Here is a 25,335-nt window from a genome sequence, read left to right as displayed (position 1 = left end):
AGTGTAGTCACTGTTGTATGAAACGCAGCAGCCAATTTGTGCATAGCAAGTTCCTGCAAATTGTAATGTAATAATGGCCAGATCATCATTTTTTTCAAGATGTTGATCAATATTCTGCAGGATGCCAAAGTAGCTCCTCTGAAAATTAGTGGCTGAGGAATCTTTTCTGTCCACCTGACAAGGTACACAGACTCTCTCTCCTGTTAAATGTCTCAGCCAAAAGAGACCACCTCTGTCGGTGCCACACTCCGTCAGTACCACACTGGTGTCAGCATGGATATGGTGTTCCAGTCACCAGTGGAGCTTGAACCCACAGCCTTCTAACTCCAAGGTGTTAGCTATACCAACTGAACCATGGCTGACGGCTGAATAAACAGGTTTTTTTTGTACTGAAATACCTTTTGATCAAAATGGGTGAATGGACAAAATTTAATCTGCTCTGTGTCTAAAAACATTGCATGATGCATTTTGCACTAAATTGTAACATAATTATCTGGACCTTTTGTGGGGCAGGGCATCAAGTAACATGCTCAGTTTTTATTTCTTTCTCCTCTTCCTCTTCCTCTTCCTCCTCCCCCACTCTTCTCATTTTCTTTATGCTGGAAATGTAAGCCGCTATCGGGGCATCTGGAATCTCTGAACAGTGGGTCCAATGAGTTCATCATCTTAACCATTTTGCAAATGACACAAAGGATGAATGAGAAGGACATGAAGTGAATTAGTTTCAAATATAATTTGAAAGCTAGGGGGAGAGAGATTGAATTAAGAAAAAGGGAAAATGAGTAAAGTGCTTTTGAAAATCTCCAAATAGTTAACTAGGTGCAGGAATGAGAATCCACACTTTTCATGTTGTTGCTTCTCGGAGAGGAGGTTGAGTAATATTACAAGACTGTATAGGATCCTTCAGTTAAATATCAACCCTCACTGTCTCCGGCTGTTCAGTTCACTAAGGCGCAAATGCAGCAATTCTTGAAAATCCAAAGGGAGTTTGACAACATGCTATCTTGCAAGGCTAACAATGAAGCAGCGCAAATTGTCTGGCAGCTGTGGCAGTTCGCAATTCAGTTTGCAGACCTTGTCCCCTCTGCAAGTCTGTATAACTCAATGCTAAAAACAGCAAGTGCATTAAACTGGCCTTTATTTTTCCCAGCAAGATCTGATGCTGTTTCAGCTAAAACAGCAGTCATTTATTATTTAAATATAAAACAAGATGAGTTGCTTTCTTGTCTTCCCTCATTTTGCAACCTATTCTAGTTAAGTTTTGATAACGTACTTTTTGCTTCTCCTGTTATTGTGGTTAATTTTATAACAATGCTGCTGTGGTTAGTTAACTAACTGTAACAGAAGACATTTCTCTTTTTTTTAAAAAAAGATCAATCTTCTGATCAGCATTCTCCTCCGGAGCTTTTGGGACTTTATAAAACTCGTATTCTCTGGACTGGTGCCAAAATTTCAAAGACGGTAAAGATTGTAAATTCTCAAAAGGAAAATTCTACAAAGTTTAAACCATATGCAACATTCAGAAAGTTACAGCCTGATTCGGATCAGGTCATCTAATTTTAACTGTGCAATTGTTGCCTCCAATCCAAAGGTTTTGACTACCTTGCAGAAGTGATAGAGCGTGGTGCTGAAAAAGCGCAGCAGGTTAGGCAGCATCCAAGGAGCAAGAGAGTCGATGTTTTGGGCAGAACCGTTCCTCAGGACTTTCTCCTACTACCCTGCAGAATCCAGGTTGAGATCTGGGGTGCATGGCAAATGCACTGCCTCTCCTTAATGCTGACAGCCAGCTTTCTTGTCAATATTTGTTTTACAGTTCTTGGTGTAACTGATTTTAAAAAGAACTCCTAACTGTGGTTCCAGGTTGACCTGAGCAGAGTTTGGTGTTTTATTCTCTCTATCCTTTCAATGTTATTATTCATGGTGATTAGTTTCATCTTTGATTCTAGTCGGAGATTGTTAAAGAGAGAGCCCTGGGGAAGGGCATATAGTTGGCCAATTGAGGTATTGTACATGGCACAAACTTAGTAGCAAATAGATTTTATAAAATCGATTTATTATAGGAATGCCATTATTATCACAGAGGTTTACAGTTGATTATCAGGAAATGTGAAGTGTATTATGATCCTGTTCTTTTTTTATTACACATAGTATGGATATGGTAGGGTGTTGTATTAATTTGAACTGTTCCTGATCTTTAGGAAGCTGCCGTTGATGCCCTGAAAATAAGCATGTCTTATTCCACAAACTACTACCTGTGTCGTCTTAAACCAGTCTTAAGCACTTCACGTTCTGTACATCCATTCATACATAGAATATATTCAGATTCAGAAGTAAACGAATGTTGCTACAATCCCTGTCTGTAGTTGCTCATACTTACTGAACATTTGCTCAATCTGTTTCCATACTGATATCTAACAGAATCCATGACTCGTAGCCCAGTGAGGGTTAATTTATTTGAGTTTCCATTTGCAAATTTGGAATGTTAGATGCAGTTTATATAAACATTTAAGTTTTAAAATATACAGATTTTCTTTCCTGATAGTTAGAAAGTTATGTCTAAAACATTAAAATTTGTCATTATAAGTATCTTGCTGGAAATGGTAACTTCTCTCTAACTGTGGTAGGGGGACACCACTGAGGCACCAAATATGCTGATCGCAGAAGGTCAGGTTTGGGAAGAGAAATATAATTTTAATATGAGAAGAGGTAAGCAAGAATTTGTATTTATAAAGTGCCTTTCACTGCCTCGAACCCAGGGTATTTTACCCTCTATCAAATATGTTTAATCTGTAATCGGTGGGGAAATGCACAGCAAAGTTCTACAAAAAAAAACAGATAAAACAAATTGTCTTTTCTGGGGAAATTGATTTGAAAAATAAATTTTAGGCAGAGCACCAGGAATCTCCTTGTGCTTCCATTAATGTTATGAGATCTTTTACATTCACTTGAGAATGCAGTTGGGGCCTCAGTTTAGTGTCCCAATGTCTGGATTGCTGTTTGCCAGTCCACGTAACTTACAGGAAGCATTACATGTAGACATAAACACATGAAAAATGTGCATTTTGAGATATACAACTAAGCAACCTTTGTCCAATAGATAAACAATATTAATCACAGCATTCAGACCTGCACAAGGAAATATCAAATCAACAAATTCAGAAATTATACATATGTGAAGATGTGCTGATTTCTGCAGTGTTTGTGCAGCTCTACATGAGTGAACTCTTCACCATTGTTGAGATCCTCCTTTATTTCCACAGCTTAAGAACAGTGTGCTAGGGTTCTTTCTCTTTGTTGGCAGTGTGTTATATCATGTAATGCTTTGCTGTACATCGGTGGATTTGACAACCTATAACAGTATTTTGGTGAGTCTCGTTATTTCAATCTAATAAATGATGATACAATTTTAGCATTTTAGAATATTGTTTTGCTGTGAAATAATCTGTAAGTGGTAATTTTCTTGTGTTAGTGTTCATTTCTGAGCCTAGATTGTACCAACACATTGTTCAACTCTCTAGAGGGCATCACAACTGAGTTTGAACTGTCCTTACCTGATATTCTGGAATTCTCGAGTCATACAGTGTATTGATTACTATTTAGTATTTTTGTTTCTTCTTCCTTTCTTTCTTTGTGCACCTCACCTCAAAGGGACAGGGTGCTGAAGTGAATTGTGGCACCTCACTGGCTACAAATGAAGTAATAACACATCCTATTGGGGAAAGCTGGGAGCTTCCTCATTTGTTTGTATTCCTATTCAGTAAGTCACTAGCGGTTCGTAAATCTTGATTTTAGTAATTTATTTCCACCCAAGATTTGTAGGATAAGCCTTGGTTGAATTTTTTTTTAAATCCAGAATTGCTAGTCTTCACTTTTGAGATATTACTGGATGTAGCTGAACAAGGTGCATTAGATTGAGAAACTGTTCTCTTTAACAGCCCACATTGTGATTGCAGGTTCATCCTGACAAAAACCAACACCCACGATCAGAAGAAGCCTTTAAAGTGGTGCGAGCAGCGTGGGATATTGTGAGCAATCCTGAGAGAAGGAAGGAATATGAAATGTAAGCAAACTTCAGCGCTGCATTCCGGACATGGCCTGTGATTCTTTTAGGATCAAAATCTTAATGTTAATTTACCTTCTATTCCTCTTGTGATATGAATACTTCAACATTTTTGATTTACTCATCTTTTTTTAAATTATTTTAATTCAAAGTTTACCACATTTGATTAATTTAGGGAGCAAAAATCTGCTCGTACTGTTTATTCAAGGTATCACCATTTTATCACAGGACTAGGTTTAAACACAACTCCGATCAAAGGAATTAGTCTCCTCACTGCTGAATACACGAGTCCCAAATTAACTAAGTCTGGACAAATTTGACTAATTTCCTACTACTACATCACAAAACTGTAAACTCCATATCATAGTAGTAACTTGTCAGTCTCCTGCAGCAATGTTATATGGATGATTTGGAAGTACTTGATGGTGAAGCTGGATGTAAAAGTTTCCCTGCACTGCCAACGCTCCTATTGTTCATCATAAAAATCCATCAGAATATGGATCAAAAATGCATCAACAAATATGATTTGGCTGCTCAAATACCTAATTAGCTGTAGTTGCCCCTACTTTTCTTTGATTCATTACTTTTTAAGATTTTGTTTTTGTAACATCTTTCTGTTTTACATGCATCTAATTAGCTTCATGGTTTCTGATTGAAGAAGGATGTGACTGAAGTAATTTTCATTCTCCATGTAAGGCTATGCAACAGGGGAATGTTTGAGGCGCCATACCTGCTATTACTTTGTGCTACTTGTGCTGTGCAACAGCAACTTGGGGCGATTGGTCTCTTTATTCTCTTGGTCTCCAAACTGAAGCAGTGTTTTCCTATTCCGATCCCATGGCACAATTTGAAGAAGAGCAGAGGGACCTTCCCCCTGTCCTGGCCAGCGTTGATCCCTCAACCAACCTGATCAAAATCAAATTGTGTAGTTGTTCACTCATTTGCTATTTGGATCTTGCTGCGCGCAAATTTGCTGCTGCATTTGCTTTTTTAACAGTGACTGATTGCACTTCAAAAAAAAAGTCATTTTGTTTGTTGTAAAGCACTTTGGACCATCCTGCAGATATGATGAGGTGCTGTGTAAATGCAGCTTCCTTGTGTACCTTTTCAATTTATTGGAGCTGTCTTTCCCCAGGCATGGATATTAAAAGCTTACTGTAAAGAGAGGTTTGTACTGAGTCTTTGTTTATATTCTGAGGAATTGTAGAATCCAAGTTTACTTTTGAGTACTTTCTGCTCTTGATTTGTTTCCAGATATAACTGGATATTTTTGTGTTTATTGTTTTCAGCAAACGGGCTGCAGAGAGTGAGTTACATCGGTCCATGAACGAGTTTCTCACCAAACTCCAGGATGACCTAAAGGAAGCCATGAACACTATGATGTGCAGTAAATGTGAAGGAAAACACAAGTTTGTGCTCTTGTTTATCTGTTAAATAAATGTAAAGCTGAGTGATTTCCTCTCTAGTTTTCCCATCTTCCTTTCCTCAAGGTGCACTCTCTAGTTGGAGTAAGATTTTGTGGATCCCAAATGCCCTTTGGTGTTTCCTTTAACTGACTGACTGTTCACCACTTGAGCTTAGATAATCAATATTTAGTCTATTCAGCCATAATGCTAAGACCAACATTTGTCTGTAGCAGCAGCAATCAAATGTGGCAATTCTGCCTGATTTAATTTTCAACTTTAGGAACTCTATGACCAGTTGCATTGTGTGCCCTTGCCCAGGTTAGCACTTGCCATTTTTCTCATTATTTTCATAATTTTGTTTGATTTGGCAGTTGTTCACTGCTTATGTACTCAACATTAATAGTATTTCTGCTCAATGTCAGCATTGCCACAATAATCACATTGCACTAAAGAGAATTTTGTCAGATATGTATGACATGAATATTCCTTTTATCCTGCGAGTGATGAAACTAAAACATGTAGATTATAACATTATTTGAACACCTATAATTCATAACTAGTAAGTACCCACTCAAATTAATGAATTCTTCCTTTTTGAAAAAAGGCATCTTCCCCAGATGCTGTTTACTGTTGGAATCCACCAGCTTGTACCTACTAGTTGGTTTCTGTCCTCAAAAGCCCCTGACCTGTTTCACTCCCAGACTTTATGCACACCTTGTTCTCTTTCTCCTTGCAGCCCATACATGCATTGAAGTGTGAATGCCACAAGACAGCCATGAGTATTAAAAATAAATGCTCCAGGATAGATTGTGTATTATGGTTTTGAGTCACTCTTCTAAGTATAATTCCTTACCTACATATGGTGAAAATAAAGTTGTAATTTCCTTTGCAGGAGATTTGAGATGGATCGTGACCCACAGGCTGCTCGATACTGTGCAGAGTGTAACAAGAGGCACTCTGTGGAGGATGGAGACTTCTGGGCAGAGTCAAGCATGCTGGGATTGAAAATCACTTATTTTGCCATGATGGATGGCAAAGTCTATGACATCACAGGTAAGGAGATTGGAAATTGGACGCACACACATTTCCCCCCACCCCAAATACCTTCAACCTATTAAATTTTAAAAAGAACACAAACTCAAACATTTTCGTGAGAATTGTGCATAAAATATGAAGCTCAATGAAGAGTGCAGGAAGACATGCCAGGACCAGCAAGGGCGTACCAGATCCAGCACCAGGCATACCTAAAAATGCAATGCCAAATTGCTGAAGCTACAAAACAAGAGTACCTAAAAATGCCAAAGAGTGTAAGCAGCAATTCCACAACCAATTAATCAGATATAAGCTCTGCAGTTCTGCCACATTCATTTGTAAATGGTGGTGGACAATTAAACAACTGGAGGAGGAACCTCCACAAACCTTCGCACCCTCAATAAAAGGAGTCCAGCACATAAGTGCAAAAGATAAGACCAAACCATTTGCAACAATCTTCAGCCATCTGAGTGGATAATCCATCTCTGCCTCCTTCTGAGGTACCCAGCATCACAAATGCCAGTCTTCAGCCAATTCGGTTCACCCCACATGATATCGAGAAATCGCTGGAGGCATTCGATACTGCAAAGGCAATGGCCATGGACAATGTTCCAGCAAGAGTGCTAACGTTGTGCACCAGACCTAACTGCACCCTTACCCAGCTGTTCAAGTACAGTTACAGCACTGGTATCTACATGACAATGTTGAAAATTGAGCAGAAATGTTTTGTATGCACAAAGCACGGCAGATGCAACTCAATCAGTTACTGCCCTATCAGTATACCCTCAATTACCAGTCAAGTGTTGGAAGATGTTATCAACAATGCTATTAAGAGACATGAGAAATAATTTACTCAATGGTGCTCACTTTGAGTTCCACCACAGCCACTCAGCTTCTGACCTCATCGTAGCCTTGGTTCAAACAAAACAGCTCGCTTCCAGAGATGAGGTGAGAGAGACTGCCCTTGACATTAAGACTGCATTTGATCTCGTGTGGCATTAAGGAATCCTAGGAAAACGAGTCAATGGGAACCTATCTGGTACAAAGAAGGGTAGCTGTGGTTGCTGGAGATCAGTCATCTCTGCAGGAGTTCCTCCTGGTAGTGTTGGAGGTCCAGCCATCTTCAGCTGCTTCATTGGAAGTGGGGATGTTCACGGTGCAATATTCAGAATATTCATAATTCCTCAGATACTGAAACAGCGCATGTTCAAATGCTGCAACACCTGAACAATATCCAGATTTGGGCTGATACGTGGCAAGATCATTTCTGCCACACCAGGGAATGACCATCTCCAACAAGAGAGAATACAACCATTACCCCTTGACCTTCAATGGCATTGCCGTCACTGAATCTCCCTATTATCAACACCCTGGGGCGTTTACCATTTTCCAGAAACTAAACTGGGCTAGCCATGTAGATGCAGTGACGACAAGAGCAATTCAGGCTAGGAATCATGCAGTGAGTAACTCTCCTCCTGACTACCCAAAACCTATCCACTATCTGCATGGCACAAGTTAGCAATGTGATGGAATGCTCCCCTCTTGTCTGGATGAGTGCAACTGTAACAACATTCAAGAAGCTTGACACCCATCCAGGACCAAGCAGTCTAATTGATTGAAACCAGTACTGATGTCCGTGAAGTAATTGCCAATTGTCAGAAGAAACCATCTCATTCACTAATGTCCTTTTGTGAAGGAAATCTGCCATCCTTATCTAGTCTGGCCCACATGTGAACCTAAACCCACTGCAATGTGGTTGACTTGCAACTGCCCTCTGAAATGGCCAAGCAAGCTATTCAGTTGTACCAATCGTTACCAAGTCTCAAAGAAATGAAAACCGACTGATCACCTGGCATCAACCTAGGCACTGGAAAGTACAACCGCAGAAACATCCCTGTCGACCCTGCAAAGTCCTATCAACATTTGGGGTCCAGTGCCAACATTGGGAGAGCTGTCTTACAGACTAGCAATAGCCTGACATGATCTTACTCACAGAATCATACCTTACAGGCCATGTCCTAAACACCACCATCACCGTCCCTGGATGTGTCCTATCCCACCAACAGGACAGACCCAGCAGAGGTGGTGGCACAGTGGGAGGGAGTTGCCCTGGGATCCTCAATAATGACTCTGGACCTCATGAATTCACATGGATTAAGGTTAAACATGGGCAAGGAAACCTGATTACCACGTACTGTCTTCCCTCAGCAGATGAATTGGTAGTCCTCCACGTTGATCAACATTTTGAGGAAGCACTGACGATGGGCAATGCACAGACCGTCCTCTGGATGGGGGATTTCTTCATCACCACCAAGAGTTGCTTGGCAATGGTACTAATAATCAAACTGTTCGGGTCCTAAAGGACAAAAATGTGAGACTGGGTCTGCAGCAGGTCGTAAGGGAACCGACAAGAGGGAGAAGCCTACTTGACCTCGACCTCATCCTTACTGATCTGCCAGGTGCAGACACATTCTGTCCATGACAGTATCGGGAAGAGCAACCACTGCACAGTCCTTGTGGAGATGAAATCCTGCCTTCACATTGAGAATAATCTCCATCATTTTGTGTGGCATTATCAGGCAGGAAAGAAATGGTCGTGTGAGGGAGCCTTGGTTGACGAGGGAGGTTGAATGTCTAGTAAAGAGGAAGAAGGAGGCTTACATAAGGTTGAGGAAACAGGGTTCAGACAGAGCAGTGGAGGGATACAGGATAGCCAGAAGGGACCTGAAGAAAGGGATTAGGAGAGCTAAGAGAGGGCATGAAAAATCCTTGGCGGATAGGATCAAGGATAACCCCAAGGCATTTTATGCGTATGTGAGAAACATGAGAATGACGAGAACGAGGGTAGGTCCGATCAAGGACAGTAGTGGGAGATTGTGTATTGAGTCGGAAGAGATAGGAGAGGTCTTGAACGAGTACTTTTCTTCAGTATTTACGAACGAGAGGGACCGTATTGTTGAAGAGGAGAGTGTGAAACGGACTGGTAAGCTAGAAGAGATACTTGTCTATCCTCAAGTTGTTCAAAATGTCCAACACATCTTCCTTCCTAACAAGTCCCCCGGGCCTGACGGGATATATCCTAGGATTATGTGGGAAGCAAGAGAGGAAATTGCAGTACCGTTGGCAATGATCTTTTCGTCTTCACTGTCAACGGGGGTGGTACCAGGGGACTGGAGAGTAGCGAATGTTGTGCCCCTGTTCAAAAAAGGGAATAGGGATAACCCCGGGAATTACAGGCCAGTTAGTCTTTCTTCTGTGGTAGGCAAAGTAATGGAAAGGGTACTGAGGGATAGGATTTATGAGTATCTGGAAAGACACTGCTTGATTAGGGACAGCCAGCACGGATTTGTGAAGGGTAGGTCTTGCCTTACAAGTCTTATTGAATTCTTTGAGGAGGTGACCAAGCATGTGGATGTAGTGTACATGGATTTTAGTAAGGCATTTGATAAGGTTCCCCATGGTAGGCTTATGCGGAAAGTCAGGAGGCATGGGATAGAGGGAAACTTGGCCAATTGGATTGAAAACTGGCTAACCGGTCGAAGTCAGAGAGTGGTGGTAGATGGTAAATATTCAGCCTGGAGCCCAGTTACAAGTGGAGTTCTGCAGGGATCAGTTCTGGGTCCTCTGCTGTTTATAATTTTTATTAATGACTTGGATGAGGGAGTCGAAGGGTGGGTCAGTAAATTTGCAGATGATACGAAGATTGGTGGAGTTGTGGACAGTGAGGAGGGCTGTTGTCGGCTGCAAAGGGACTTGGATATGATGCAGAGCTGGGCTGAGGAATGGCAGATGGAGTTCAACCCTGCCAAGTGTGAGGTTGTCCATTTTGGAAGAACAAATAAGAATGCGGAATACAGGGTTAACGGTAGAGTTCTTAGTCAGGTGGAGGAACAGAGGGATCTTGGGGTCTATGTACATAGATCTTTGAAAGTAGCCACTCAGGTGGATAGAGCTTGTAAGAAGGCCTATGGTGTATTAGCGTTCATTAGCAGAGGGATTGAATTCAAGAGTCGTGAAGTGATGTTGCAGCTGTACAGGACTTTGGTTAGGCCACATTTGGAGTACTGTGTGCAGTTCTGGTCGCCTCACTTTAGGAAAGATGTGGAAGCTTTGGAGAGGGTGCAGAGAAGATTTACCAGGATGTTGCCTGGAATGGAGAATAGGTCGTACGAGGACAGGTTGAGAGTTCTCGGCCTTTTCTCGTTGGAACGGCGAAGGATGAGGGGTGACTTGATAGAGGTTTATAACATGATCAGAGGAATAGATAGAGTAGACAAACTTTTTCCCCGGGTACAACAGAGTATTACAAGGGGACATAAATTTAAGGTGAAGGGTGGAAGGTATAGGGGAGATGTCAGGGGTGGGTTCTTTACCCAGAGAGTGGTGGGGACATGGAATGCGCTGCCCGTGGCAGTGGTAGAGTCAGAATCATTGACGACCTTTAAGCGGCAATTGGATAGGTACATGGATGGGTGCTTAATCTAGGATAGATGTTCGGCACAACATTGTGGGCCGAAGGGCCTGTTCTGTGCTGTATTGTTCTATGTTCTATGTTCTATTATCACCGTGCTAAACTTCAAACAGATCTAGCAACTCGAGACCGGGCATCAATGAGGCACTACGGGCCACCAATAGCAGCAGAATTGTATCCAGCAATCTGTAACCTCATGACTTGGCATATCCTCTGCTCAACCTTGACCATTAAGCCAGGGGATCAACTCTGGTTCAATGGAGAGTGCAGAAGGGCATGCCAGGAACAGTGGTTCAAAAGGTAGCCCACCACTACCTTCTCAAGAGTAACTAGGGATGGGCAATAAATGCTGGCCAGCAAGCAATGCCCACATCCCACAAATAAATAAAAGAAAATCACAAACATTCACTTCCTCTAGCATTGATGCTCAGTAACACCAGTGTGTACCATCTACAAGATGCTTTTCAGAAATTCACCAAGGTGGCTTAAAAAGCACATTTCCAAACACATGACCACTACTATCTAGACAGGGCAGCACATGTATAGAGCACCGCTAACTTGCAAGTATTTCTCCAAGCCGTGCACCATCCTGGCTTGGAAATATATCATTGTTCATTCAGCGTCACTGGGTTAAATCTTGGAATTCCTTCCCTAATAGCATTGTGGATCTACCTACAGCACGTGGACTGTAGGAGCTCCAGAAGGCAGCTCACCACCACCACCACCTCAAGGACAACTAGTGATGGGGAATAAATGTTGGCCCAACCACTAGCATCCACATCCCATGAAAGATTTTAGAACTGAAGTTTGGAGATAATTTGCTGTATAAAGTTTTCAGTTGTGGTAGCTTCAGCAGAATGGTGTTGTGTTCAAAAGGCAAGGATTTGTAACCTGACCTGGAGCACTATTTGCAAAGCATTAAGCACCAACATAAATCAGTTGGGTCAAGCAGCCTATTTCTGTGATCTAAAATGCTTAATGCAACATGAAAATGTGTTTTTTTTTGTTTGCTTGATTATTGGGTGGTAAATGTCAATATGGTGGCAAATAAATATCAATTTTCTTGAATTTTAGTAGCAACAAAATGTCAAGACTAAAACCTGCAGAAGTGAGATACTGAGATAGTGAAGTTGTTAGTCTCTGAATAAACACTGACTCACTAGTAAATTAGCAGGAATGTAAATTAGATTAAATATACTTCATAACAACTGTTTGTTACTGTTCTTACCATCTTGAATTCATTTAGTTGGTCTCATCTTTCCAACAATTCCAATTCAATAGGGAAGGCGATCACCCAGTGGTATTGCGTTAGACTGTTAATCTGAAGAGGAGAAAGTGAGGACTGCAGATGCTGGCGAGCCAGAGTCAAAAAGCATGTTGCTAGAAAAGCACAGCAGATCAAGCAGCATCCAAGGAGCAGGAAAATCAATGTTTCGGGCATAAGCTTCCTGATTGAAGGGCTTATGCCCGAAACTTCGACTCTCCTGCTCCTTGGATGCTGCCTGACCTGCTGCGCTTTTCCAGCACTGTGCTTTTCTAGCACTGTGCTTTTCAACTATTAATCAAGAGACCCAGGTTCACATCCTGCCATGGCAGATGGTGAAATTTGAATTCAATATAAAAGAAAAACATCATCCGAAATTTAAAGTCTAATGGTGACCATGAAACTGTTGTTGATTTGTATTTTTTTTTTCCCAGCTAATTTAGTTCACTATTCTTCAGGGGAAGAAACTGCCATCCTTACCTGGTCTAGCCTACATGCCACTCCCCATAGCAATGTGGTTAACTCCACAACTGCACTCTGAATGAATTAAAAATAATGCAACTGCATTTATTTTCTATGTGCCTTACAGTACCTCTTGATTCAGGTTTATTTCACATGGATCTAATATTTAACTAGCATAAACATTTTTTCAAAGTTGTTATCCCTTGTAAACCATTACTGACCTTTTGGGATTCTTCTACAATCTTCTAGAGCATCATTCTGGAATATCCAATTAAAATCTTATTCCAGAAGTCTTCAGCAATGAACACTATACTAAAAGAAAAATACGAGAAGTCAACTACTACTTTCAAATCCTAAGGTTGAAAGCCTTTGAAATCACCTTTTTTTGGTTTTTGAGAGAATTGGGAGATGATGCCTGTGTTTGGCATGTGTTGATTTCGTGGTTGGTACTGATGTAAAATGGTAACTTGGAATAGGAGGAGATCATTCACATAACTTGAGGCTGTTATACAGGAGTAGGAGAAGGCCATTCAGCCCCTCAGATCTGTTCTGTCTTTCAATCTGATCATGGCAGACCTATACCTCAAGTCCAATTACCTGTTCAGCTCTATGACTCCTTAATACCCTCCTCCAAAACAAATATCAGTTTTGAAATTCACTTATGCCCTTTCCAGTGGATTGTTGGGAGTCAGTTGGTAAAAACTAGGGAGTGGGGTCATTGTCAAATTCTTACTCCCGACTGGGCAGTACTAAATAGGACCCAAAAGCAAACCTAGAAAGCATCTGGATTTCTCTGCATTGTTTATTCTAGCCTGAGAGAAATTCCCTAGACGTGTCTCTATTGCATTAGAAAAATTATGGGAGATTAATAATTCATGTAGAAGTTAAGTAACTCACTGTTTGTTTTGTTTATCCCTTCTCTCTTCAGAGTGGGCTGGGTGTCAGAGGGTTGGAATATCTCCTGATATACATAATGTTCCTTACCATATATCCTTTGCTACACGAACTTCTGGAAACAGTGGTAGACATAGGTAAGTAAATGTAGAGATGTTCACTATTAATCTTCCAGTTGTTTTCTCCTCCCTATAATGTGAATTTTGTAGCGCAGTAATCAAAGCACAGGTTCACAGGCAAGCTATGCACAGGAGGTAAGTGTGTCTAGACAAAATTATTACCTTGGTACCTTTTTTAGCAGGCATGTCAATGTCTCAGTTGTAACAATTAAATGAAGTCAGTACAGTAAAAGCTAGCTGAATAGTCACAGTCTTGTGCAGATTTTCGATGACTTTACAAGGCTAGCAGCACAGCTTGCACATCAGTGCTGTGTTCAGGTTATTATAAAATAAGAATTGGAGAATGGTTACAAGGCAAAAGAAGTCTATATGGCCTGTTGTGTTTGCTAGCTCTCTGCAGGAGTAATTCACATAGTCACCTCCCATGTCATTTTCCCTGTGGATTTGCTTTTTTTCTTTTCACAATTATCCACTTCCATTTTGATAACTATAATTAAATCTGCATCTACCACACTCAGGCAGTGAATTCCAGATCCAAACCACTCGCTGTAAAAAAATTTTTCCTTTTATATTGCATTTGGTTCTTTTGTCAATCACCCTTAAATTTGGTGTTCTCTGGTTCATGATCTTTCCACCAATAGGAAATTTCTCCTTTATCTACTCTGTACTGACCCCTCATGATCTTGAATACCCCTATCAAATCTTCCCTTAACTATCTTTCTGTAAACTCCAGCTTCTCTATTCCATCTACTTAACTGAAGTTCCTCATCTCTGGAATCGTTCTTGCTAGGTGAAAGGTAGTGGTTGCAGGACACGTGTAACTTTCGTGGTGCAGTGGTTTGAGTTATTGAACTAGTAATTGAGTTCAAATCCCATTTTAACAGTCTGGGAATCTGAATTAAGTTTCAAAATCTAAAAACAAAAACTAGGATTAGTAAAACTGAAACATAAGAATGAGGAGTGGGAATAGGCCATTTGGCTCTTTGAGTATACTCCACTATTCAATAATATCATGGCTTCTCTGTTATATTCCCATCTCCTCCCAAAACCTATGCCACTGTATTAAAATCTATCTACCTCCACCTTAACAATTCAATGATCCCATCTTCTTTGGTAATGAGTTCCAGAATTGTACAACCTTGAGATAAGTAATTTTTCCATATTTTGGTCCTAAAAGGGTAACCTCTAATTTTGAAGGAATGCCCCTAGTTCTGGCCTTAGCCATAAGAGGAAATATAATTTCTACATCCATGTTGTCAGACCTTTCATTATACTGTGTATTTCAATCAAGTCACCCTCACGCTTCTAAACTCCAATGAAAACCAATCCAGTCTTTCCTCATTAGCCAACCTACTTATTCCAGATATTGATCTAGTGAACCTTCTCTGAATCATCTCCAACACATTTACATGATTCCTTAAGGAGGCCAAAACTGTACACTGTATTCAAGGTGTGGTCTCACCAATGTCCTGTATATATTGTAAAACAATCGCTGCAGGATGTCAATCTTCTATCCTTAGTACATTATCCCTTTTACTTTGTGCTTTTGCTTTTGTGCAATAACTTTGTGTGGCACTTTTTTTTTAGATTAGATTACTTAGTGTGGAAACAGGCCCTTTGGCCCAACAAGTCCACACCGACCCTCCGAAGAGCAACCCACCCAGACCCATTCCCCTACATTTACCCTTCACCTAACACTATGGGCAATTTAGCATGGCCAATTCACCTAACCTGCACATTTTTGGACTGTGGGAGGAAACTGGAGCACCCAGAGGAAACGCACGCAAACACGGGGAGAATGTGGAAACTCCACACAGATAGTTGCTGGAGGTAGGAATTGAACCCGGATCTCTGGCGCTGTGAGGCAACAGTGCTAACCACTGCCGCCCACATCCATGTTGTCAGACCCTTCAATGTACTTTGTTGAATGCCTTCTAGAAATCAAAGTACACACTGCCCTATTATCTAGAGAACTCCAATAAATTGATTAAACATTACTTCCCTTTTTACAAAATCATGCTGACTCTTCCCAATAACCTTATACTCCACAACCACCTGAATAAAGAGCAGTGCTCCGAAAGCTAGTGCTTCCAAATAAATCTGTTGGACTATAACCTGGTGTTGTGACTTTTAATTTTATACACCCCAGTCCAACACCAGCATCTCCAAATCCCAATAACTTGTTCTTCTGAGTGTCGACTATGATCTCCTTAACGAACAGTTCTGACACCTTTCTCACAATAGTCATCAAGCTAACTGGCCTATAGTTACTGGTTTTCTGCTTCCCTCCTTTTAAATGGAGGGGACATATGTATGCTACTTTCCAGTCTGATGGAACCTTCCCAGACTATCTCTAATTTTGCTGCACTATGAGCCAAGGATGAAGTCCATCAGGACCTGGGGAACTTGTCAGCTTGGAGCTCAGTAATGCTTCCTTGGTGATTGTAATTTCAACAAGTTCCTCTTTCTTTCTACCTCTTGATTTACAGCTATTACTGGGATGAATTTTGTATCCTCTATAGTGAAAACCGAAGCAAAGTATTTGTTCATTTCATTCACTATTGCCTTCTAATCTATTATTAACTCTCCATTCTCACTCATTAAAGGACTAACTTGCCTTATTTACACTTTTTTTCTTTAGTAAGAATTTCTGCATGTATTTACGATCTATTGTTTACACTTCTAGCCAGCGCCCTGTCATACTCGGAGGTTGATCAGAAAGAAGAAATTAAAGTCATTCTCTGCCATTCTTTCTATTCTGACCAATCATCCAACTTGCTGCTCATCTTTTGCACAGTTATGTTTTTTTTCTTAAGTTTTTGCTTATTCTGAAATATTGCTTTAATTATTTGCTACAGCTTCTCTATTGATCTACCTCCTAGCCTATTATTGCATTTCACTTTGGTAGCTCAGCTCTCAAGCCTATATAGTGGCTTTTATTTAAGTTTGAAATACTAATCTTAGATCCACTCTTCTCTCTTTCAAACAGGATGTAAAATGCAATCATATGTTGGTTGCAACTGTTGAGAGGCTCCTTAACTCTGAGGTCATTATACAATACAAAGTCCAATGTAACCTGTTCTCTGGTTGGTTCCAGATATGCAGCTCTAAGAAGCTACCTCAGAATCATTCAATGAACTCCTCATCCAGGCTACCATTGCTAATATATTTCAGTTATATGTAGATTAAAGTTGCCCATGATTATTGCTGTCCCTTTATCACAAGCACCCAGTATACATTGTGGTTACTATAAGAGAGTCTGTAGACCACTTCCCCTAGTGACCTATTATTCCTCATCTCCACCCACATCAGTTTTACATCCTGATTTCCTGAATCAAGGTCACCTCTAACTACTGCACTGATTAACGGTGCTACCCCTCCACTTTTACCAACTTCCTATCTTCTGGAATGTCTTATATCCTTTAATATTCAAGTCCACTCCTTGTCATTCTGCAGCTGCATCTCTGTAATGGCTATCATATTTATCTATTCCAATGTATGCTACGTGCAGTCAGATTCGGAGTCTTTAGTTTTGTCTTTGTTACAAAGATAACAAATCTGTTAGTCTCTCTAACCTCTCTGGTTATTCTCTGATCTTCATTTCTCGTATTACTATTTTGCTGTCTTGCTCCAACTGTACCTCTTTAACTATAACTATCCTAGTTTAAAACCTCCTCTACTTCCTTCATTACATCGGTCCCAACAGGCCAGGTGCCAGTGTCCCCTGGGAAACCACTTCTCCCACATACATCTTTGAGCTAAGCATTCATTACTCTTTTATTTGCCTGATTTGAATTTGAACATGGCTCCATAATCTAGAGATTATTTCCTGTTTGAGGTTAAGGTTGTGCTTTGTAATTTAGTGCCCATCTTTTCATACTTCCTCAGCAGAACCTCTTTCCTAGTTCTACCTCTGCTATTGGTATCAACATGAGCCTGGACAACTGGATCCTTCCCCTCTCACTGCAAGCTTTTTTCCAACCCAGAGCAGATATCCTGAACCTGGCTACTGGACACCGCACAGCTGTCTGGACTTGCCCTCTTTGCTGCAGTGAACAACTGGGCCATCAAGCAGCACCTGTTCAGCAATAATCTGCTCACTGATGCCAGGTTCAGGTTCCATCAGGGCCACTTAGCTCCTGACTTTATTTGTAGCCTTGGTTCAAATATGGACAAAAGAGCTGAATTCCAGAGGGAAAGTGAAAGTGACAGCAAGGCTGCATTTGACTCTATGTAGCATCAAGGAGCCAAGCAAAACTTGAATTCACTGGGAATCAGGGAAAACTCTGCATTGTTTGGAATCATATCTGGCACAAGGGAAGGTGGCTGTGATTTTTTAGAGATTAGGGTATCTCTGCAGGAGTTTCTCAGTCATGGCCTAGGTCAACCTCCATCAGCATTATTTAGTGATATTCCCTTTATCATAAAGTCAGAAGTGGGAATGTTCGCTGATGATTGCACAATGTTCAGCACCGTTCGTGACTCCTCGGATGTTGAGGCAGTCCATTTCCAAATGCGTCAAGACCTGGACAATATGTAGGCTTGGGCCGACAAGGGGAAAGTAACGTTCATGCCACACACCCGTCAAGGAATGACCATCTCCAACAAGAGGCAATTTAACAATTACCCCTTGACATTCAGTGGCATTACCATCAGTGAATCCCCTGTTATCAACATCTTGGGAGTCCCATTGACCAGAAACTCAACTGGACTAACCATATAAATAGTGGCCTCAATAGAAAATCAGAGGCTAGGGATACTGCAATGCATAAGCCACCTCCTGCTTCTACGAAGCCTATCTACCATCTACAAGAAATGTCAGGAGTGTGATGGAATGCTCCCTACTTGTCTAGATGGGTACAGCTTCATCAACATCCAAGACAAAGCACCACATCCACAAACATACACTCCCTCCAACACCAACATTCAATAGCAGCAGCATTGTGTACCATCTACAAGATCTACTAAAGAAATTCACCGAACATCCTTGGCAATTGTGAGTTTGGATGGTACTGTTGATCATCTAGAAGGCCATGGGCAGCAGATACATGGAAACCCTACTACCTCCAAGTTTCGAACATTGCCATTCCTTCAGTGTTGCTGGGTCAAAATCCTGCAACTCTTGAACAACCTTGTGAGTCTACTTCTGGGTATACAGACTGCAAAGGTTCAAGAAGGCAGCTGACCATCATCATCACCCCAGAGAACAACTAGGGATGGGCAATAAATGCTGGCCTGGCCAGTGGATGCCTATGTCTCATGTGTGGATTAAAGAAAAATGTCAAACACCTTCCTTATACTGTCCCTGACTAAGGCTATGTTCCTTTTTGCTCCTCCTACTTGAATGGCTTCCTGTATCCATGGTACCTTTGTCAGTTAGGTCATCTACTGTGAAACCTACACTTCCATCCAACCAAGCTGAAAAGACCTAAAACTTTTTGGACAGTTACAAAACCAGAGGCTCCTGCGTTCCTGTCTTCTGGGTACCCTTGCCTGCATCACGTGCAGTCACATCCTCCTGTCCCTAACCACTGGCCAAATCCGATGATCCTATCCTAAGGGGTGTGATTGCCTCCTGGAATAAAGTATTCAGGTGACTTCCCCTCCCTGATGTACAGTGGCTGCAGCTCGGAATTCAACCCACTGAAGCTGCAGATCGATTTATCCTTAATCATGCTGGCATCCAGAAGTTCAAGCATCTTGTAGTCACAGCACATCCCCTGCACTGCCAGCTTTATTGTGTTAATTAATAAACATTAATTAAATGGCTGGGAATTGTAAATTTCACCAGTGCAGATAAAGATCTTACAATTACTAATAGTTATGCTGGTTGTAGGTTGGTAATCATATATACAGTCCCAAACAGCAGTTACTCATTAAGCCACAACTGGGTTAATGGGTTTATTCCCCCCCCCAAAATCAGATGTTCTCCAGAAGGAGAAGCTCCAGGCCTGGGCCTCCTTTTATCTTCTGCTGTCTTGAAGCTAAAATGCTGGGTCCCAGAACCTGTGCCTCTCTCTGTTGCTTCTTGCTGCTGTCTTGAAGCTCTGCAATTGCTCTCCAATTGTCTTTAATATCCAGCTGGCCTCATTATTGTTTTTATTTTAGGAAAGGAAATTTGCAACTTTACCCAAGGCCAACATGGTTAACTCTTATCTGTCTTCTGCAGTGGCCAAGCAGCCAGTATATTTGCATCATTTCAAAAGCTACCATATTTCTGAGCACCTGAGATGAACCTTCTGCCAGTGCCCACATCTTGCAAATGGATACTTTTTTAAAAACTCTCCCTGGATGGACAATAATGTGGGCGAGAAAATGCACACAAACACTTTGTAACACTCTGCAGAAAGAGCAAAGAACAGCTTCAGGAAACTTCACTAATTTCTCAGTTCAGGTATTCTCAAAACAGCTTAAAGCAAGTTGCTCTTCCCTAGTGACTGATTTTCTTTTCCTTTAGTTATGAGAATTTAGGTTAGTTTGTTCATGAAGAAATTCACCAAGGTTCTCTAGAGAGCACCTTGCAAATGCATGACCACTTCTATCCAGATACATGGGAACACCATCACCTAAATGTTCTCCTCTAGCAACTAACCATCCTGACTTGGAAATATCACTGCTTCATCAGTGTCACTGGATCAGAAGCCTGGTTCAGCTTCCCTAACTATATTGTGGGTGGCCCTACACTAAATAGACTGCAGCAGTTCAAGAAGGCAGCTCACTACTGTCTTCCCAAAGACAACTAGGGATGGCCACTAAGTACTGGCCAACCCCGTGAAGCCCAGATCTCATGAATAAATTAAAAAAAGAAACTTTCCTCCCTGAATTACCTGAGAGACTCCATACATTTGCTATTGACATTATCCTCGAGTATAAAGGGACCTGATAATTTCACAACATGGAATTAGGTCATGTAGCAACAAAGCAGCATCGTGTTACCTTGCTTGATCTATCCCTCATAAAAACATTAAATGGTATGAAAATATTGATTTTAAATATGTAAATAACCATTCCCCACACCACCATCTTATTTCATTTTCTCTCCACTGTTGAAAACACCCAGTTGCTTAGGTGTAGTTCCATGTGTGTTCTTTACCCTGCCCCTTTGTATTGCTCAACTATCAGACTGCAAGGACAGATCACATGGACATTTGCTAGCAGGCTTCATTCATATCTGATCAGAAGTGAGAACGTTTTTTTTTAAGTTTTGTCTTGGCCTGAAGCTATATTACCTATATTACTGAGATCTGCTGAAATGGCACATACTAAGGATCAAAACTGGAACCTACTGATGTACAATTACTTCCAGAATCATCTAGCGAAGTCCTGATGTCAAGTTACAAAGAATCATGACTCCATGACTACGTGTGATAGTCATGGTTCAGTGGGGCTTGACACATTGGGTAATACAAATTTAATTGTATAGCACAGCACACCTATGAGTTGAATTTTTTTTTTAAATAATTGTACCTTACTGGAGGTGCAAGTTGTGTGGAGTTTATTCTAATAATACTGGAGGAAAAAACCTTTCCTTGTGCCAATTTCTGTGGTCTGTAAGAATCATACTGTTTGGATAGCAGTCGGGACAGGTTGTGTTCCAAACTCTCTGATTAATAATAATGGACTACCGTTCTCTTTATTAGTTAAAAAGCCACAAAGACTTTTTCAGTAAACACAAGTGGAGGGAATGGGCACTGTCTGTCTTTAGCTATGCTCTTGCAGAGGTTTGAGAATGGTAAAATGCTCCCTATAAGGAAGACATTTGAAAAAAATTAAGCTCAAACTCTTCTCATTCTATCTTTATAACAGTCAGCTCAACAATACCATTGACAGAAGTTGTTTGTTTGTCCACACCAAGGAATGATGTGATACAACTGCCCTCCACATGAGAATTTCTTGAAGTGAATCTAGCAGACTGGTAGTTAAAGTTATTTACAGACATATTTTGAAGTCAGGATGGTTGCTGCCATTTGGAAGGGGGGGGGGGGTGGAGAAACATGGATTGTAATACCTCTGTCTCCCTCTTGTTTAGAGCTAGTTCTGAGAATGGCCCAAGTCCTCCCACTGACCTCCAAGACTTCTTCAGCAAGATTTTCCAGGGTGCTGGACCTCAAACAGCGAATGGGAGCTTCTTTGGCCCTCCGCAGCCAAGGTCCAATAGTCAGCCCAAAGCAGAGGCTGCACAAAGAACCGAAACAAAGCAAAAGCGGAGGAAGAAGGTGCGACGAACATTCCCACGCTGAGCCTTAAAGTGCAAAAACAAACCTCAGCGATTACCTCACTCAGCTTGATGGCAACCTGACTGAGGACAACCATGATTCTAGAGTAGAGCAAAGACAAATAAAAGTCCTCTTTTATTGAATTGTATGAATACATTTGGACTGTACCTTGTTTTTAACATTTTAATTTGAATGTACAATAGCAACTAAGGTGATCTTGAGAACTTTACTTTTTAACTTGAATTAAATAGTAAAGAATTAATTTCTGGTTTCAACAAAATGAATATAACCCAATAGGTGACTTTTTAAAATGCTTTATTCACTCCAATGTTATGATTTTTTTCTGTGGGGGCGGGGGGGGCGGCAGCAGTGGTTCTGGTGGTCTTACCTCCTGAGTTCATAAGTTCTCCTAATCATTTTTAATGGGGAAAACTCTGTATTGCAGAAAAAATAGAGTAAACGGTATGTTTGTCTGATGGCCTAATTTCCACCAGAAGACAGAGCACATTTACAAACAAAGGAAGAAACCAGAAAATAATTTAAGTGTAAAATTGAGCACATTTATTGTGGTTTGGGAGATCAGATACAATTTCTTTTGTAACTTTAAAAAAATTAAAATTTACTGAAAATCATACACAATCTTCTAAACAGAAAATAAGAACCTTTGGTTAATAACTACCATAAAAAGTAAGTTGACTTGTGCTCCTTTTTAGTCCTTTAATGTCTTGCCTTTCATTCTCTTCTCTCACTCCCATTCTTTCTGTGTACCTCAATCTTCTACAATGATGATACAGTAATGAAACACATACCGATCAGTAACAAGAGTAATATATTTTATGGATGTGTGCAGAAATCTTAATATGACTGGAACACCATGAGTATGAAATGCTTTGCAACACTAGCTTTAATTCAACCCAGTAATACAAAGTAACCGTAGCATCATCTGTGTTCACAGCTCCATGGCTGGGATTGACAAGAGGACATTTGAGTAAAGTTTCAATTCAGCACTGTAAACCTTTATCAGTACTTGAAAATTTAACCACCTTTTTCTGGGAATCAAGCCAAAAATTCTCCAATTAATAGTAATGGAGTTCAAAGTTTGTTATATGTTATAAAAGTGCCCATCTAGAAAATTATTTTTGTTTAGCCATCAAAATCTATGTACCACGTATAAGATTTCCTATCAGTTCCCAGTCAGTAGAACATTTGATTTAAACAAATGCTTACTGTTTACCTTTCTGGCACTGCACAGACTAGGGACAAAACTGAGATTGAACAAGAGAATACAGGCAGCCTACGAGAGCAGGTGTATGTTCCATAGAGTGAGCTACAGTCCTGCTTTCTACATATTCGATCTGTGTTGTGAATTTTCAAGTTTTATCTGTACAGTATGCCTGTGATGCTAAATTACCACCTTGTGATCATTGACCAATCTGGTGAACTAGGATATCTGCATTGGAGCCAGTTGATTGTATATCTGAACATCCTGAGTTTCAAAAGGTGGTCTCAGTATCTCAAACACTCCATTCAAATTACAGAAACCCCATTTAACATAAAGTTAAACTTGGAGAGTTGTACTTGTAGGAGGCATGTGTTTTAGTATTGTCATGGTTATAGTCACACATTATTTAGAATCTTTGACAGGTGCAGTTTCAGTGCTGTGGGCAAAGCAGAGTCCATGGTGGAAGAAGTAGAATACATTGGTGGGAGTGGAGCTGTGGGACAGCATTATGAGGATCTTTGAAGAGGAATGATTTGAGAGAAGGTGCTAATTGGAGGGGTTTAGGGAAAGGTAATAGCATTGAAGGACATGGGCTTTTGTTGAATGGGAGAGATACTCGTAAACCTGGAGGTAAAGAGAAGGATGGTTAATGTAGAGCTGGGATGAAGAAAGGCTTAAGAAAGCAGAATAGTATACTTTGTATTCCAGATGAGTTTGGGTGGGGGAATTCTTTTAAAAACAGGTGGTAATTTGGTATGGTGGAGATCAGGGAGGGGACAGTCTTTGGAATTTGGGAAATGTACTTGAACAAGTGCATTGAAATAAACTAATTCAAACCTAATTATTAATCAGATCGTTCTTGCACACTACTATAATTCTAAATTAAATGAAACAAATGCTAGTACAATAAAATCTATTCAAACATTAGGAATAGACTTAATTGATGTTAACACAATATTAAATGCTTTAGCTAAAAACAAACAAAACTTTTACTATACACTTAGGTTTGAAAAGTAAAACTAACAACTTTAATATTTTACACTGAAAATCTTTTACTCTATTTTTCTCTTTCACTTCTTCCTTTCTACAATCTCTTTTGGAGGTGGGGACAACATTCTTTTGGCTGTAAACAGGTTACACAGGTATGTTGAACGTCTGTAGCTTGAAATCACATAACCTAAAAAGCGCACAGCAATCTTAAAAGTGTTTCCTGATAACAACTCGCTTCCCACACCCCCAACATTTCTCAAGCACCTTAATGGTGCATATACAAATCTGTGGCATTCCAAGAATAAAATGGTCTGTATATTGCCAAAGGCACATTTCACTGTGGTGTTGTCAGTTGTGGCAAAGAATTTAATGAAAGAATTATATTGGGAGGAATTTTATAAGCATGTGCTAGGTCGACAACCTAAAGCATTAACTCTCACCCTCTCCACAAGTGCTGTCTGACACACAGTTTTCCTTCAGCATTTCTGTTTTTATTTCATTTTATGAAGTCTTAAATCACTCATTTTGTTTCTGACCCTGAAAATTTTGACAATAGGTTGCCCCTTTTAGATGAACTAAGATATTTAAAGTTGAACAGGTAATTTAAAATTGTTGACTTTTATGAAGATTGTTTGATGTAGAAGTTTGTAAGCAGTTATTCACAAGGTTCTGCTGACCATTACCTGTGAGTATTGTTGAAGTTAGAGCTAATTTTAAGGTGACAATCGACAAATTTACAGTTGTGTAATTTGGTGGGTTCACAGATTGGACCTTTGTTCATTTGATTTGAAAAGGCTGTAGATCCCAACACAAATCTTTTGTTGGCCAGAACCTTTTCAGGAGTGAAAATAAAATGCAGATTGCATTACCAAAGTGTAGTTTTATTTTTGTAAAGGTGTGTACTTTTAAAAATGGTATTAAGAATTTTGTATCTTTATATTGCAATTATACCTTACCTTCCACTCTTTTACAGTAAAGAACTCTCATGTATGTACCACCTTTTATGATCACAGGCTGTTCCAAAGGACTTTACAGCTATTAAATACTTTAAAGTGTAGCAACTGGTGTAATTTAGGAAAAACAGCAGCCAATTTACACATCGTAAGCTCCCACAAACAGCAGTTATATAGATATTAATTGTTTGCCAGGAGGAACCTACGCTCTTCAAAAAAAATCTCATGGCACTATTATAGCCATCT

The 25,335-nt window shown here is 40.3% G+C and overlaps 1 protein-coding gene across 1 annotated transcript in view; it reads left to right on the top strand.

The window, feature by feature from the left end:
* dnajc14 (DnaJ (Hsp40) homolog, subfamily C, member 14) overlaps nt 1-25,001 on the top strand; it is a 44,105-nt gene extending 19,104 nt beyond the window's left edge. The window contains exons 3-7 of the mRNA XM_060821076.1: nt 3,954-4,060; nt 5,350-5,469; nt 6,359-6,519; nt 13,624-13,726; nt 21,738-25,001. Of these exons, the coding sequence (XP_060677059.1) occupies nt 3,954-4,060; nt 5,350-5,469; nt 6,359-6,519; nt 13,624-13,726; nt 21,738-21,948 (702 nt within the window). The 3' untranslated portion in view covers nt 21,949-25,001. The remainder of the gene's footprint in view (nt 1-3,953; nt 4,061-5,349; nt 5,470-6,358; nt 6,520-13,623; nt 13,727-21,737) is intronic.
* Nucleotides 25,002-25,335: the final 334 nt, after the last annotated feature.

The sequence above is a fragment of the Hemiscyllium ocellatum genome, chromosome X, assembly GCF_020745735.1.
Source record: "Hemiscyllium ocellatum isolate sHemOce1 chromosome X, sHemOce1.pat.X.cur, whole genome shotgun sequence".
In the NCBI taxonomy this organism is placed as follows: Eukaryota; Metazoa; Chordata; class Chondrichthyes; order Orectolobiformes; family Hemiscylliidae; genus Hemiscyllium; species Hemiscyllium ocellatum.
Note: the sequence above shows the minus strand (reverse complement) of the source record. Positions and strands in the feature narration are given on the sequence as shown.